This window comes from Notolepis coatsorum (assembly GCF_963971535.1).
Source record: "Notolepis coatsorum genome assembly, chromosome: 1".
NCBI lineage: Eukaryota > Metazoa > Chordata > Actinopteri > Aulopiformes > Paralepididae > Notolepis > Notolepis coatsorum.
In genome coordinates, this window is record NC_140165.1 from 316,616,898 (window position 1) to 316,632,346 (window position 15,449).

General features: G+C 43.7%; 1 protein-coding gene across 1 annotated transcript; it reads right to left on the reverse strand.

Moving 5' to 3' along the window:
* Positions 1-2,092: 2,092 nt before the first annotated feature.
* Positions 2,093-14,379, reverse strand: LOC311226374 (uncharacterized protein; the record flags this gene model as incomplete). Its single annotated transcript, XM_084311804.1, has 7 exons — positions 14,242-14,379; positions 13,744-13,892; positions 7,707-7,758; positions 7,485-7,547; positions 3,192-3,329; positions 2,149-2,229; positions 2,093-2,107 (listed from the first exon to the last, which is right to left on the reverse strand). Exons 1-7 carry the CDS (start codon positions 14,341-14,343, stop codon positions 2,093-2,095), a joined length of 600 nt encoding a protein of 199 aa, XP_084167930.1. The 5' UTR covers positions 14,344-14,379.
* Between the last annotated feature and the right edge of the window lie 1,070 nt (positions 14,380-15,449).

Sequence of the window (15,449 nt, forward strand, 5' to 3'; positions counted from 1 at the left end):
CAAGAGGCAGGGGAACTATGTGAGAATGCTGTTCATCGACTACAGCTCAGCATTCAATACCATAGTCCCCTCCAAACTCATAGCCAAGCTCAGGGACCTGGGCTTGAACTATGACCTGTGCCAGTGGGTCCTGGACTTCCTGACGGGCAGACCCCAGGTGGTAAGAGCCGGCAACTGCACCTCCTCATCCATCACGCTCAACATAGGGGCCCCCCAGGGCTGTGTTCTGAGCCCCCTCCTCTACTCCCTGTACACACATGACTGCGTAGCACAGCGGAACAACAACACCATCATCAAATTTGCTGATGACACAGTAGTGGTGGGCCTGATCTCTGCCAACGACGAAAGGGCCTACCTGGAAGAGGTAGAGAACCTGTCACAGTGGTGCCAGGAGAACTGCCTCTCCCTGAACGTCAGCAAAACAAAAGAGATGATTGTGGACTTCAGGAGGTCGGGGGTCAAGGACTACAGCCCCCTCAGCATCGACGGGGCACCAGTTGAGAGAGTGAACAGTTTCAAGTACCTCGGAGCCCACATATCCAAGGACTTGACATGGACCACACACATTGACAGTGTTGTGAAGAAGGCACGACAACGCCTCTACTTCCTCAGGCGCCTAAGGAAGTTCCAAGTCAGTCAGAAGATCCTTAGGAACTTCTACTCATGTACAATAGAGAGCATCCTGACCGGCAACATCACCTCCTGGTTTGGGAATAGCACTGCACAAGACCGTAGCAGACTACAAAGAGTGACACGTTCAGCCGAACGCACAATTAGAGGGGGGCTTCCCACCCTCCAGAACATTTACAACAAGCGGTGCAAGGGGAAGGCTAAGAGAATTATTAAGGACTCGAGCCACCCGAACAACTGCCTCTTTGAACTGCTGCCGTCAGGCAAGCGATACCGGAGTCTTATGGCGAGCACAGAAAGACTCAGAAGGAGCTTCTATCCCCAGGCCATCAGGCTGCTAAACGAACAATAATCGCTAAACGAACAATAATCACTATGCAACAACCATCAAATGCACACAGCACACACACCCACACGCACACACTCACTCAAACAAACAACACACTGCAGCACCCACTCTCCACACTTTAGATCACACTTACACTTTATATTTATTGATAAAGGATTTGCACTACAACTAGTACACCTACTGTGAATTGTACCTAAACTGCACCTCGTCCATTTATGCCTTGCACTATATAGTATTGTATATTAGTACACTGCACAGTATTGTATATTGTATGGTAACTACGTCTACGAACATTGTACATATGTCTAAACTGAACACTGACCTCTTTTTTTACTTCTAATTTTTACTATGTTTTTATTTCATACTTATCTTGTCATGCACAGTCTCTGGAGCGCAACAGTAAGAAGCATTTTGTACAAAAGTATTCTGTACTTCTGTATGACAACTATTAAAGAAACTTGAAACTTGAAACTAGTTACAACTATATTTCAAACAGGCACTCCATGTCAAAAAGGTTGCCGACCCCTGCTCTAGCAGTATATCGAAAGATATTCAACACCCGTCCAGACAATCAGAATAAAGTGTTCACCCAGGCCATGGTATAATCCAATTAAAAAACAATTGTCGTTTCATCATTTTGTGACTATACCATCAAGGTAGTGACCACAAAATTAATGGAAATACCATTATAGATTTTCACAAGGGTGATACTATAGCAGTCAGGAAAACAAAGATCAAGGAGGCCAGATGTTTTTGAACCACAAATGATATTAATTATGGATTTGTTTATACTGGATGTTAGAAGCGGCTGGCGACTCCGCTGGTATCGGAGGAAACATGTGGTCGGCGGCACGCTCCCCAGACAGACTGGATAGCGCAACAACCAGGACCGCCACCATGTGGAATTGGCGTAACAACAAAATAGGAATGGGAGAGAATTAGAGGCAAGTAAAAACCATTGCCAAAACACATTTCATTACCTTGTTAACAGCTTGCAAAGGCTCTTGCAAGTTCGATTTGCCAACTTTTCTCTTCCTCGGAAGTGGTGCCTTAGTTTCTTCCGTGGAGTGTGCAGGTGCTTCGTCAGTCGTCACTTTCTCCACCGCCGCGCTCTCAGGATACCGTTTTCTGCCTCGTTGTTTAGGAGAACTAGCCTTGCTCGTAGGGACTTGTGGTTCCTCTGGAGCAGGGGTCGGCATCCTGCGGCTCCGGAGCTGCATGCGGCTCTTTAGCAAATCAGCTGTGGCTCCCTGGTAAAAAAATAAATAAAAACGTCATTTTTATTTTGGAGATCGATGTCGTACAAAAACTATTTCATCAACTAAAATATACAGTAAGTCACAACCCGCGCCCCTCCCTGCCATCTGCAAGTGGCTAATCTTGAGTTTCCGACCCCCCAGTAAGCTAACCATGGATAAAACCAAAAAAAGGAAAGTCTGAGGAAAATTAAGGGTTTAATTCAGCGTGGACAGATTAATTTGCGTTCACGACTTACGATGCAGGCTTACCCGTTTTATTTCAAAGTAGGTCTACACATGGTAGTCTTTTTTCAAAGTAGACTCTCTTATTTGTGGAACATTTATCAAATAAGTAAAGACTCAAATATACCTGCATAGTTCAGGGTTTTATTTCAAAGTAAGTCTACAGTTGCCAGTGTTTTTCTCCTCTTCATAAGAGCTTGTTATAGGTAACAGCAATAAAAAGTAAAAAATTCTATTTGTTGCTTTATAATTCCATTAATGCAACAAACTGTGTGCTACAAGTATAATAAATCGCAAATTACTTTGGGTATGCAATAGTCAGGCGTTTTATGCCAAATGTGGGGTATGCTTGGGGATAACCATATATAAAATGTTATCTTCATTTTAAGGGTAAATTGGTTTTGCGGCTCCAAAGGAATTTTATATTGTGGGAGGGGGGACAAATGGCTCTTTTGATAGTAAAGGTTGCCGACCCCTGCTCTGGAGGTTCTGTAGATTTCCCTTTCCTACCAGCCTAGGAGAGAGGGGTCAATCAAACATTGTACTATTTTAACAAAAGTAATAAATTAACAGTGGGAACGTCCCTTACAGAAAAGGCATCATGGTAGTTTGATTAAATACAAAAATATTATTTAATGTTCTGCCATGGTAAAGTACATGCTTTCTTTAGTCTTAAAATTACATCATGGATCCAAAAATATCTCTCATTTAAATACCATTATACTAGTCACCGTTTTTGTGGTCTCAGGATTTCTTTTCCTGCCTCGTCGTTTTGGAGAAGCCGCTTGGGTCGTAGAGGCTCCTGGTTCCTCTGTAGGTTTCTCAGCTCGGAGAGCATTGATCTCGCTTTGAATATCTTGGTAGGTCTCCTGTGACACAAGTTATATAAAATAAAATATACTTAACCTCTTCCGCGATAACAGATAACAATCTCCACTACCACAATTAGAGTTTACCCAAACCAAAAGCCCTGGGTAGACAAATCCATCCGTGAGGTTCTGAAAGCGTGCACCTCAGCCTACAACGCTGGGCTTGTGGTAGGCAACATGAATGACCACAAGGTGGCGAGATACAATGTCAGGAGAGCAGTAATAGTAGCAAAGAGGCACTACAGGGATACAATTGAACTTCAATATGAACAGGCTGACTCTAGAGCTATGTGGCAGGGCCTCAGAACGACAGATTACAAAGGCACCTCCCTCAAGCTGAACAGTGACATCTCCTTAGCAAATGATCTCAATACCTTCTATGCGAGGTTTGAGGCTGTGAATAACACCAGCCTACAAACCACTGCAATGGAGGGGGGGGGGGACACTGCTGATGGAGACTCAGTGTTCAGGGTAACAGAACAGCCTGTATACTTTCCGTAGCCGCATTCTGGCAGACGCTCTCCGATTGGCCGACGCCAGTTTCTACACTGGTTAAGCTTAGGCAATCTTCGAAGTTGGTTAAGGTTAGGCAAGTTCTTTCGACGGTTAAGCTTAGGCACTCTTTCGAAGTTGGTTAAGATTAGAGTTTGTCTTAGAGCATGGCGATAGAACGCCAGGTAGTTTGCAGGCTATTTGACGTGGAAATGGGCAAAGACACAGCTCGTCGCGCTATTGGGCGCACATGTCACATGACCAGAAACGTCTGCCAGAAATGCGGCTACGGAAAGTATAGACGCAACAGAACATGAGGTGAGTAGGACCTTTAAGAAAGTGAATATCAGGAAGGCAGCAGGACTGGACGGTATCTAGAAGTCTGTGCCGACCAACTGGCCCCGGTATTCATTGACATATTTAACCCGTCCTTGGAACAGGCCGTCATCCCCACCTGTCTGAAGAAGTCTACAATTATCCCTGTACCCAAAAAATCCAAGGCCGCTTGCCTCAACGACTACCGCCCTGTAGCTCTCACCTCCATAGCCATGAAGTGCTTTGAGAAGCTAGTGAAGGGCTACATCTGCTCCTCCGTCCCCATCAACCTGGACCCCCTGCAATTTGCATACCGCCCCAACAGGTCCACGGAGGACGCCATAGCCCATGTGCTGCACACAGCAGCATCACACCTGGACAAGAGGCAGGGGAACTATGTGAGAATGTTGTTCATAGACTACAGCTCAGCATTCAATACCATAGTCCCCTCCAAACTCATAGCCAAGCTCAGGGACCTGGGCTTGAACTATGACCTCTGCCAGTGGGTCTTGGACTTCCTGACGGGCAGACCCCAGGTGGTGAGAGCAGGCAACTGCACCTCCTCATCCATCACTCAACATAGGGGCCCCCCAGGGGTGTGTGGCACAGCGGAACACAATCATCAAATTAGCTGACGACACAGTAGTGGTGGGCCTGATCTCTGCAAACGACGAGAGGGCCTACCTGGAGGAGGTCAAGGTTCTAGCGGGATGGTGTCAAGAGAACAGCCTCTCCCTGAACTACAGCAAAACAAAGGAGATGATTGTGGACTTTAGGAGGTCAGGGACTACAGCCCCCTCAGCATCTACGGGGCACCGGTCGAGAGAGAACAGTTTTGAGTACCTCGGAGTCCACATATCCGAGGACTTGACATGGACCACACAAATTGACAGTGTTGTGAAGAAGGCACGACAACTCCTCTACTTCCTCAGGCGCCTAAGGAAGTTCCAAGTCAGTCAGAAGATCCTTAAGAACTTCTACTCATGTACAATAGAGAGCATCCTGACTGGCAATATAACCTCTTGGTTTGGGAATAGCACCACACAAGACCGTAGCAGACTACAGAGAGTGGCCCGTTCAGCCGAACACACAATTGGAGGGGGGCTTCCCACTCTCCAGAACATTTACAACAAGCGGTGCATGGGTAAGGCCAAGAGAATTATTAAGGACTCCAGCCATCCAAACAACTGCCTCTTTGAACTGCTGCATTCAGGCAAGCGATATCGGAGTCTCATGGCAAGCACAGAGAGACTCAGAAGCTTCTATACCCAGGCCATCAGGATGCTCAACAAACAATAACACTATGTAACAACCATCAAATGCACTCACAGCACACACATCCACATGCACTCACTTTAAACAAACTACTCACTGCAGCACCCACTTAACACACTTTATATTTATTGGTAAAGAATTTGCAATACAACCCATACCTCATCACATTTCTGCTTTGCACTGTATATAATAATAATATTGTATATTATTATATAGTAACTCAGTTACTTCTACTCTGCATTGAACATTGTATATATGTACATACTGAACACTTGTGTCTACGTACTTGACTTATATTGCTATACTTATCTTTTTTGTCTAGCACAGTCTCTGGAGCGTAAGAGAAAGAAGAATTTTGTATAAAAGTATTCTGTACTTCTGTATTACAACTAATAAAGAAACTTGAACTTCCACCCGGAGCCTATTTTCTGAAAATCCGCCTAAAATATATACCTAGGTAAATGGAATATTGCTCCACTTCTACAATGTCTATTTGCATATTCTTGGTATCTAGGGACATCTACAGACCTCAGGGAATGTATTCAGTGTCAGAAATATTGTCTCTATTACTAGGCTTGCTTAAATTGTGATGAAACGGGGAGAATATGAATTATGATTTTTCTTTGCATCTTTGACAGTGAATAACACCATGCTAATAATGACCAAACATTAAAAACTGCCACTGATGGCGGCTGAGTGGCGCAGTGGGCAAGGCGCCCGCCACTAACGCAGGAGATGCTGGTATAGAGCCCAGCTCTCGGCGTTGCTACCGGCTTGGCCGGCCGTCATACTAACACAATTGGCAGTGTTAGAGGGTGGGAAAGCCGTTGGGTGGGGATTAGATGTTGTGGACAGCGACTCCTACAGGTTGGTTGGGTGATGCCGGTGCGGCGGAAACAGGAAGTATCGGGGGCAGCGTGAGCCTCCCACGCGTTACTCCTGGCCACTGAGAGTTCGAGCTGCTGCGGTGAACAGATGCAACAGGCTGCCTCCTCGTGTACCGGAGGGGACACGTGATGTAAGGCTTCTATCCTCACTACAGCCGACCAGTGGGAGGCATAGTCTAGCAACGTTCAAGACCGGGAAGAATTTGAAATATAAAAAATTGGGATGGGAGAATAGAAAATGGGGAGAAAAAAAACTGCCACTGATCTCGTTCAGTACCTTCTTGAGATAATGTGTACAAAATAATCGAAGGAAATTAATAAAGGGAAGATGAGTAAACAGAAGGTTCTGAAGATACAGTACTGACTTCTCAAATGCTCGAGTTGAATTTGGATTTAGTATCACCAGGCATGCATAAGAATTAAGAACAGAAACCAATTTCAGATCCAATTGTTCCTACATGTTAATAGGGAAAAGAAACTTGAAAGCCTTTCAATATTTGTCAAAAACGTTACCTTTTGTGGCTTATTATCCCGAATATTAACAGTTATTGAAATAATTCATACAGAACTCTGAACCCCATAGATCCCTTCAGGAAGTGTAGTTTGGAAAAATTCCAACACTGATCGACAGCTACCAATGTTGCAAAAAGACTACAATTCCCATGGTTCAAAATTTCCAAAATAGTCACCCTCTCGCAATAGACTTTAGCAAATCGAAAAGTTTAAATCTATCTAATGACACTTTTAACCTATTGCTAAACTAACGTATTGATGATGATATACATTATACATGCTGTTGTGACATGTTCACGATGTTAATACGTTTGAAATTAAAATCGCAACTTTTATAAAACACAAAAAAATATTGATTTATGACCGGATGTCATTTGCGGTCCGCCGATGGACCGCACGGGGGGGACGGGGGGGACAGCTTAAGGGAACACACCAACATTTTGGGAAATTACCTTACCGTCTTCTCCAGAGAGAGGCAAGAAGATAGATACCAGTTTCCTCTGTGCGTTCAGTAGAAAGCCATCTGGCTGCACGTTAGCCTAGCTTAGCCTTCGGGAGAGGTGTTAGTTGGACAATGCCTAGGCTAACCGGCCATGTCCGCTTCCATTCATTGTGGTGAATTTTAAGGATCTATAAGATACTTTACATAAAGAAACCCGCTAACCGAGCCTACCTCCGCTTGTGTTAGTTGAGATGTCAAGCTGGATAACACCCTCATCCTCTCCATAATCATCATCTGAGAGGGCAGACGGGAGCGGACAGATTAGCAACGACAAGCATGAAATAACAAATATGCATCGCTGTATATACACTGTACCGTAGGCAGCTATTGACATTCTATTCATACTCAAGCTGCAGTCCCTCCAGGAACCCCGCAATATTTGTGGCCACTTACCTTCATCTCCATGACTTGTTGCTCCAGCTCTCTTTGACGTTTCTCCTCTTTTCTGAAAGAAGTTCAGTGCCATCTATAAGTTACCTCACACTGGTAGTTAGTATTAATTTGCTTGCAACACAGCAGTACGATCAGGTCACTCAACAGTGGCGTGCACAGATGGGGCCGAAGGGGGGGCTTGCCCCTGCCTTTTTGCCCCATGTGCTCGTAAAACAAATTATATTATATATATATATGTGACCCGGCACAGTCTAACCAGTCTTGTTAAGGAGCTCACGATTGAAAAAAAACAAAAATTTGCACAATTCAGAAATAGGTTGAAATGGAGATATTGGCCATTTTGAGTGCTTTGAAATGTTCTTTATAAGTCTCCTTATTTACAAAACTTAACACGACTTGTAAATGTGTTAATTATTGTTAGATTGTCAGACAGTATTATTTTCCTCGCCGTGTGAAAAAAAAACTACAGTTGCTTGCGTCTGAGGGGAGTGGCTACTCGCACAGAAATGGGAGGAAGGAGACGCATCAAAATCCATTCCCAGACAACATGCCCAGTACCTTGTTGGCGGTGTGAAAATATGCAGAGAAACATTAATATCTTTCGAACAGTTTGTGTTACATTGTATCTGAATTGGGAGATGATCTTTCCGTCGCACAAAAGCTGGCTGGCAGTAGCATTGAATAACTCTAGTATGCGCTCCGCAAGTCTGTAAGCTTGTGCATAACGAGTATAGAGAGAAAGCTCTATAGCAAGAGGTCCACTGTCATTGGGTCACGGACCGGTACCTGGCCGCAAAGAATACAGTCGTTTAAAAAAAAGGAAATGTATTTTATTTATTCGTTTTTATTTATTCGTTTTCCAGGTATTTGTTTGAAAAATTAACACTTTCGCCCGTACCTCACTCTTTTTTCATAAAATAAGCTCACTCACAGCTGTGGTAGAGACATGATTATAGTCGGGTTTTTATGCACAGTCTCCCGAACACAGAGACAGCGTACATAGGCCGAGCTATGATAACTTTCGCGCACCGACCCCCTACCAGTGAATGCCTCTCACCTGGGAAAGGTGGGGGAGGGGTTAGGTGGCAAAGGCCAGTGGGTATTTCTAGTTCTGCATGCATTAAATAGAGAACAGCCAACAGCCCCTTTGAAGCTCTGTAGCTCAACACGGGCTATGGTGTTATCATCTTTGTTAATAAAGACAAGATTGAAAATTATCTGCCCGATTGTACAAGTGATTTGCTTATTTTGTATAGGCAAGAACCTGTACTTTCATATAATGTCAAATGTTTTGAAGCTTGGTCCTTTTATGGTAATGTTGACATTATTGTACATGTTATTTGATGCATATGCCCTGAAATGAAGTCAGTCAGATTGTTTGAGCAACATTTCTTTAATGCTGTTTTTTTATTCGTTTTATTTCGGTCTGCTGCAATATGAGAGCAAGATGAATCCTTTTGACCAAAAGTTGCCCCATCGACTCCCATGTTAAACATGTTTTTTTATAAGAGCCGTTGCAGATTGAATTTAGATTTTTATAAATGTTTTCATCTAGGCCTCGCTCTGGGCATTTACATGATTATTTATTTTCCACAAGATGGTGGCATTGCGTCATCTATTTCCGGCAGCAGCAGCCTGTGTGCAAATGCTTTCATCCTTCCAGGGACGTCAATAAATATTTGTATCTAAAAGTATTTGAGTGTTTTATGGACGTCTTAGTGTGGTGTGCATGAGTGTTGAGAAATTAATGTGCGAGTATATGTGGTTATTTGCCGCCACAACGCAGCCATTACGTGAAATCCGTTTTCACTGCTAAATTGTCACTGCACAAAATTTTTTAATGTATCAAAGAAATTGTGCTGCCATCTTTGACACTCCAGGCTCCGATTATCCCACCCCATTAGCATTTATGGGATGGAAAATAATTTACTTTACGTTTGGTCTTGAAAAAAAAGCCACGGTTTAAATCACAAACTGGTATTTAAGGGGTTAAAATCCTGAATATTTGATATGTATGTTGAGGACTGAAGTTACTAGTCTTCATAAAATAAAATAAAGAATTACATGTACATGACTGTATTTGGACTAAGGGATGTACATGTATTCCATATTGAAGGGATGAGGAAGGGTTAACAAGACCCTACTATCTGTGCCTGGTCACATATTCTAGGCCTGTCCCCGACTTAAGGATTTGTATAATCGACTTTGATATCCCTAGATTCTGAAAATGCAAAACAAATGGAATCACAAATTAAGTCGTCATTACAGGGGGGGGGGGGACCCCGTCTGTAAAAAATGTTGAAGTGATTCAGAAGATGGTGCTTTTTTGGGTGCCATCTGAGTCGACTGAAGGCTTCTTGTCCTCTGTGAGAGGACGGCACGCAATTGGTCCACTGATGGATACATCTTGATATTTGTCCAGTGTGTTCATTAGGCAAAATTCTTTTTTTTTCATTCGACAGATCTGGCAGTAGACTACGGCTCCTTTCAATCGATTAGTCGACGTCAGCCCTAATATATTCTTATTGTCAAATATGAACGCTGGGTTTTGGTGGGTTAAGTGTCCTTTTTGAAGCTTGAGCCCTTGCCCCCCAAATTGTCTGTGCACGCCCCTGCTCCTAAACCTCTACGGGTCACGAGAGTTGCAGTTGGGTTATCGGGTCAGAATGCGGTAGAATCCATTACTTGACCTCACAGATCTTCACTCTCAAAGCAAATCCACAGTTAACCTTGTGAAAGTAAGTAACTAAAGACTCGCAGACCTCGAGTAAAAAGACCTGGAAGTACACTTAGTCAAAAAGCTAAAAATATTTGGGTTGTTTGTATCCATGTGCAATTTCAATTCACGAAATGACCAGATGGTTTAGGCCAGTGGTTCTCCATCTGCGGTGTGGGGGACCCCCAGGGGGCCTTTTTCCAGTTCCAGGGGCTCCCCAGATTAATTCACAAGAAGTTACTGTACAATGAGAGAATGTTAAGGAGAAAGTGAAACTTGTGATCAGAACACGGTCATCTTCCTACCTAGAGTACAGACACCACGGAATTCTAGACTAAAATCGTATCTAATAACAGATGTCTTCTCGGACGGGGGTCCTGGGGAAGGTCCATGGCGTATTGTGCATCAATCTGGGAGTCCTTGACAAGGTTTCGTTTGAGAACCACTTGTTGAGGCTAATCAGCAACTCTATACCAGCATTTTTCAGCTGTGGGTGCCATGATATGCTCCTTTGATGAAATAGTGAATATTATGAAAAGTCATTGACCATCTGTGATACACAGACAGCATAACTTACTTTGCCAACATAAATGAAGGAATCAGGAGTCAGGTTGGACTCGGAGCGCAGCCTGTGCTAAGTTTGTTTTATAGCAACACTAGTTACACTACCATCACCGACATCTATGAAGGGACATCATTCCCCCCCCCCCCATTGACTTGCTAAGGCAGGGGCCTCTGGGCTGCTCCAGATTCCAGGTATAACAGTCGACCGGTCTGTTGCAGCTTTCTGAATGCGCTACCTTCATAGTTCAAATGCATTAGTAGCAGACACAATTTTTAAGAAAACAGTAAAATCATGGCTGCTCGACAATGTTAAAAAAGATTTTAAAATGAATGAAAATGTTGTCTTACACATTGTTGTCTGTGGTTACGTTTGTACTCTACTTAATTTACATGTAGGTTGTCATTAGTGTTATTTGTAGTCATGTTTTGTATTGCTTATACGTCATATGTCTGAGACCAAGGACCACAATGGAAATGTCTCAAATCAAACTGTTTATTCCATCTCTTTTTCTTTGCCCCACTAGCCAGGGGATCTAGGGATACCAATGTTGGTCACTGGCAGCCTGCCTCGTCCTCTGACCACCTCAGGATGGCGATAACGTAACACAAGAAGCAACGCATTCAGTGAACCGTTCCTCATATTCATTATGAGTGAAACTTGAGTGACAGCAGGCTGAGCCATCAGTCATGGTGTTCTCGATTCAGCTCAGAAATAGCTTGCATCGTATCATTGTCTGGAGCTTCAGTGCTATTCAAACATTGAAAAGGGGCATAATGGAGTTGAAGAAGCAGGGCGATCGTTCATAGCAGGGTAATAGTAGAAAGACATAAATATAGGCAATCAAATTGTATCAGAATATAAAAATAAAACTATAATTAACTGAATATAGGAATATGAGAAAAATAAACAATGTAAACACACAGGTGCAGATAAGAGTCTGTACGCCCCATCGGGTATATTATATGTTACAATAAATATAGGAAATAAAATTTGAATATAGAAAAAGTAAACCCAAGGTGCAGTATACACAAGGTACCCTAACTGGCATGATATCCGTCATACGTTGTCGTCCGTGCAGGTTTTGGTGGTTAAGAGTCAGACACTCAGTGGTCAAACATTCCCAATAGTTCAATTTGAGATCGAGAGTCGGTCTCGGAGCTTCAGGGTAGCGTCCTTAAATCCCTTTCACTGCCGCACTACCAAGCGGTTAACCCTTTCACTGAGACAATACACAGAAGGTTAACCCTTTACTATCACACTACCGACAGTAACCGTCAGTAGTGTGATAGTAAAGGGTTAACCTTCTGTAGTCTGGCAGTGAAAGGGTTAAATCCCTCTGGCAGACCGTGTTCTGCTGCAGCCGATCCCTCCTGCCAGCATTTGGCTACATGATAAAAGTAGTCTCACCGTGTCGAGTGCCAGCTACTAGGGGTGTAACGGTACACAAAAACCACCGTTCGGTGCGGGTTTTCGGTACAGTACGGGAACGTTTGGATTAACATGTTCCACTCGGGGTGATGTAGTGTGCAGGAACTGTTAAGTAGGGCTGTCAACAAATATTCTATATTAAAGTTAATAGACTGTTAAATTAGATTGTGGGGGCGTGGCCATGGGCCTGAATGTGCTGCATGACGGTTAGGAGACACGCAACATCATTGAGCTGAAGAACATGCAAGTAGTGATAAACAACAACTGCGAGCAATCTCAAAGCCCTGATTGGAAATACTCGGATTTTTATTAACTTGTGGAACCTCGAGACGTTTTATGCAAGCTATGTAAAAAATAGTGGGTGATTGAGAAGATGGGTATGTGCACGGTGAACTTGATATTTAATATATTTGTATGTAGTATTGTTGTGCTTTAAGTGAACATATAAGTCTTGAAACATGATCGAGTAGATGGGTATGTGTGATTGGTGATGTGTATGCGTTATTGTGTTGTTTTGTTGTGTGGACCCCAGTAGTAGCCTATGCCTGTGGCAATGGCTAATGGGGATCCAAATAAAATAAACTAAACTATAGCTGGCCTAGCTTCTTTTTTATGCCAACACTATTTTGAGAGTTCTAGCGTCAAGAATGTAGTAGCCTACTTTTCCGTTTTAGCACTTTATTGTAAATCATCCCTCAGGGTAAAACGTTATTGAATAAAGAAAGAAGCGCCATGCAGGTCCCGTTTCATGGCAAGGAAGAGATTGCTTCATGTTTATCACACCTTGTTCAGAAGAGTGTTGCCGTGTATGAATGTCCGTTCTATATGCCGTAACTATCATTTTTCATTTGATCTCCGAGATACAGCCCCTTTTCAATCTAGCACCAATTCCACCTCAGGCACTGAGAGAGAGAGAGAGAGAAAGGGTGTGTGTTCGCCACACTATGAGGCTTCAGAGTGCGCTCTGAAGCCCAGGGATGAGGCTACTGCATATCAGCCTGGATTTAGGAAATATCGCAGCGCTTTAGCTAGTCAGCTAAATGATAAATGTAATACCAATTGCATGACCATACTAGCAAAAAGAAAAAAAACAATAGTGACACTGAACTGGCGACAATATAAATCCTTGCACGTTCCATACAAGCTCTCGCCAGACGCACCAAGCTACCGGTAACCCCGCAACGAATTGAATACAAAAACATTTCATATATTTAATATAGTTTCATCTCCCTATAGCTAGGCTGCCTTTTTTTTTTTGTTACAAACTTTCTACCACTCAAAATACCATATTACATGTACGATTTATTTGTATTATTAAATTTACTTACAGCAGAGCCACCTCCCTTCGGTCTTCCAGCATCACGCGTTTCTGGACGGTCTCGAGGTCCAGACCAGCTAGATCAAAAAGCTGCATCCTCTTACCGAAGGCTGCAGCTATCTCACGGATGTCCACTCCTGGTCGACCTCCACAAGCGAACTGAAATCATGAACAAAGAGATTGGGTCAATCGACTTTATATTACAGGGCAAGTTAAGATGGTTGCTACGCATTGCTGGGTCGGTCGCCATCTTGGAGGGTCACTTACACTCATTTGCATTGAGAAATCACTATCACAGAGGAAGGGTTGAGGTTTCTCCCACAATAGTCTTGAAGATTTAACACAAAATGACTTCCAAACCATCTGGTAAGCCAAAAATCCACCCGTCGACCGGAGTGATCCTGTATACACGGTGGCTTGCCCCCTGCAAATTTGACATCAGCTTCCCAAGCCCCATTCACCTTGTACGCCCCCCCCACAGACCTCAGCAAAGATATTCCCGGCTCACCTTGTTCGCGTCGGCATGCATCTCCGCGGTGGCCAGGGCCAGATCTCTAGCCTTCGTCTCGGCCAACAACCGCTTGTTTACCTCCGCCAGGTCCTCCTGCATGAGACGTTCACACTACTGCATTATTTTACATCACTCTGCAATCGCCTTAGTCTTCGAAAATTGCCACTTTGTGATTGCCGAGACAGAGTTCACCCCTTCTGGCACGGGCCGACCGCATGATGAGCTCCCTCTGTTGTAGCCTGTTTAGCTTAACAATGATGGGCCTCGGCTCCTTGTTCACTCCAGGACTGGCCTTGCCCGCTCTGTAGGCCGACTCGCACATGGGTGGGCTGGGGAGGACATCGTCCCCCAGTATTTTCTGCAACAACTCCGGCATGGTCTCCGAGAGACGACCTCCCTCGCTGCCCTCCGGGACACCAACAATCCTGATGTTGTAACGTCTCTCCCGGGACTGCATTTCCACAATTACCGACTGTAGTTTGGCAACGTCAGCGCAACACCGGATGATCGTAATCAAAACAGCAGGATCAGGAGATTGAGTTCTCAGTGGACCAGGGACATGCATACCCATAACACCAGAGCCAGCATTGCTGACCTGCATATTCCAAGGTTCAAAACTAAGGGAAAATGTTCTTTTAAATTCTGGGTAGCCACAAATTGGAATTTGCTACCTTCGCAGCTAAAATGCATCAGTATAGCCGGCACAATTTTAAGAAAAAAAGTAAAATCTTGGCTCCTAGAGTCAGACAATGTCCAAAACTAGATTTTAAAATGCATGAAAATGGTGTCCGATACAGTACGGCTTTTAAAATGTTCATGTCTATGTAGTTTGTCAAGTTATTTATGGTCCCGTTTTGTATTGCTCGTCTGTCTGAGACCAAGGACCACAATGTAAATAAGTCTCGACTTTTGTCGAGCATCCTTGACGTTTTTCTGGAATCTTTTATCTTTAAAAATGTCTAATCAAATCAAAGGGTGCATTCAAATGTATATTTTTCTTCTTTTTCTTTTAAAGGGCACCCCCCTCCATCCTTGATTCCTCTGTGATGTGGAAAGTGGACAATTGCAGACATTTTTAAGGCCGTTTCCAAAGCCTTAGGAAACACACAGAGGAAGCCTGAGGTTTCTGCTTTTCTCCTCTACATTATGCACAGGAGGGTGGCTGGTTCCATCCTCGTCCCCGACAGGAGGGTATATTCCAGCTG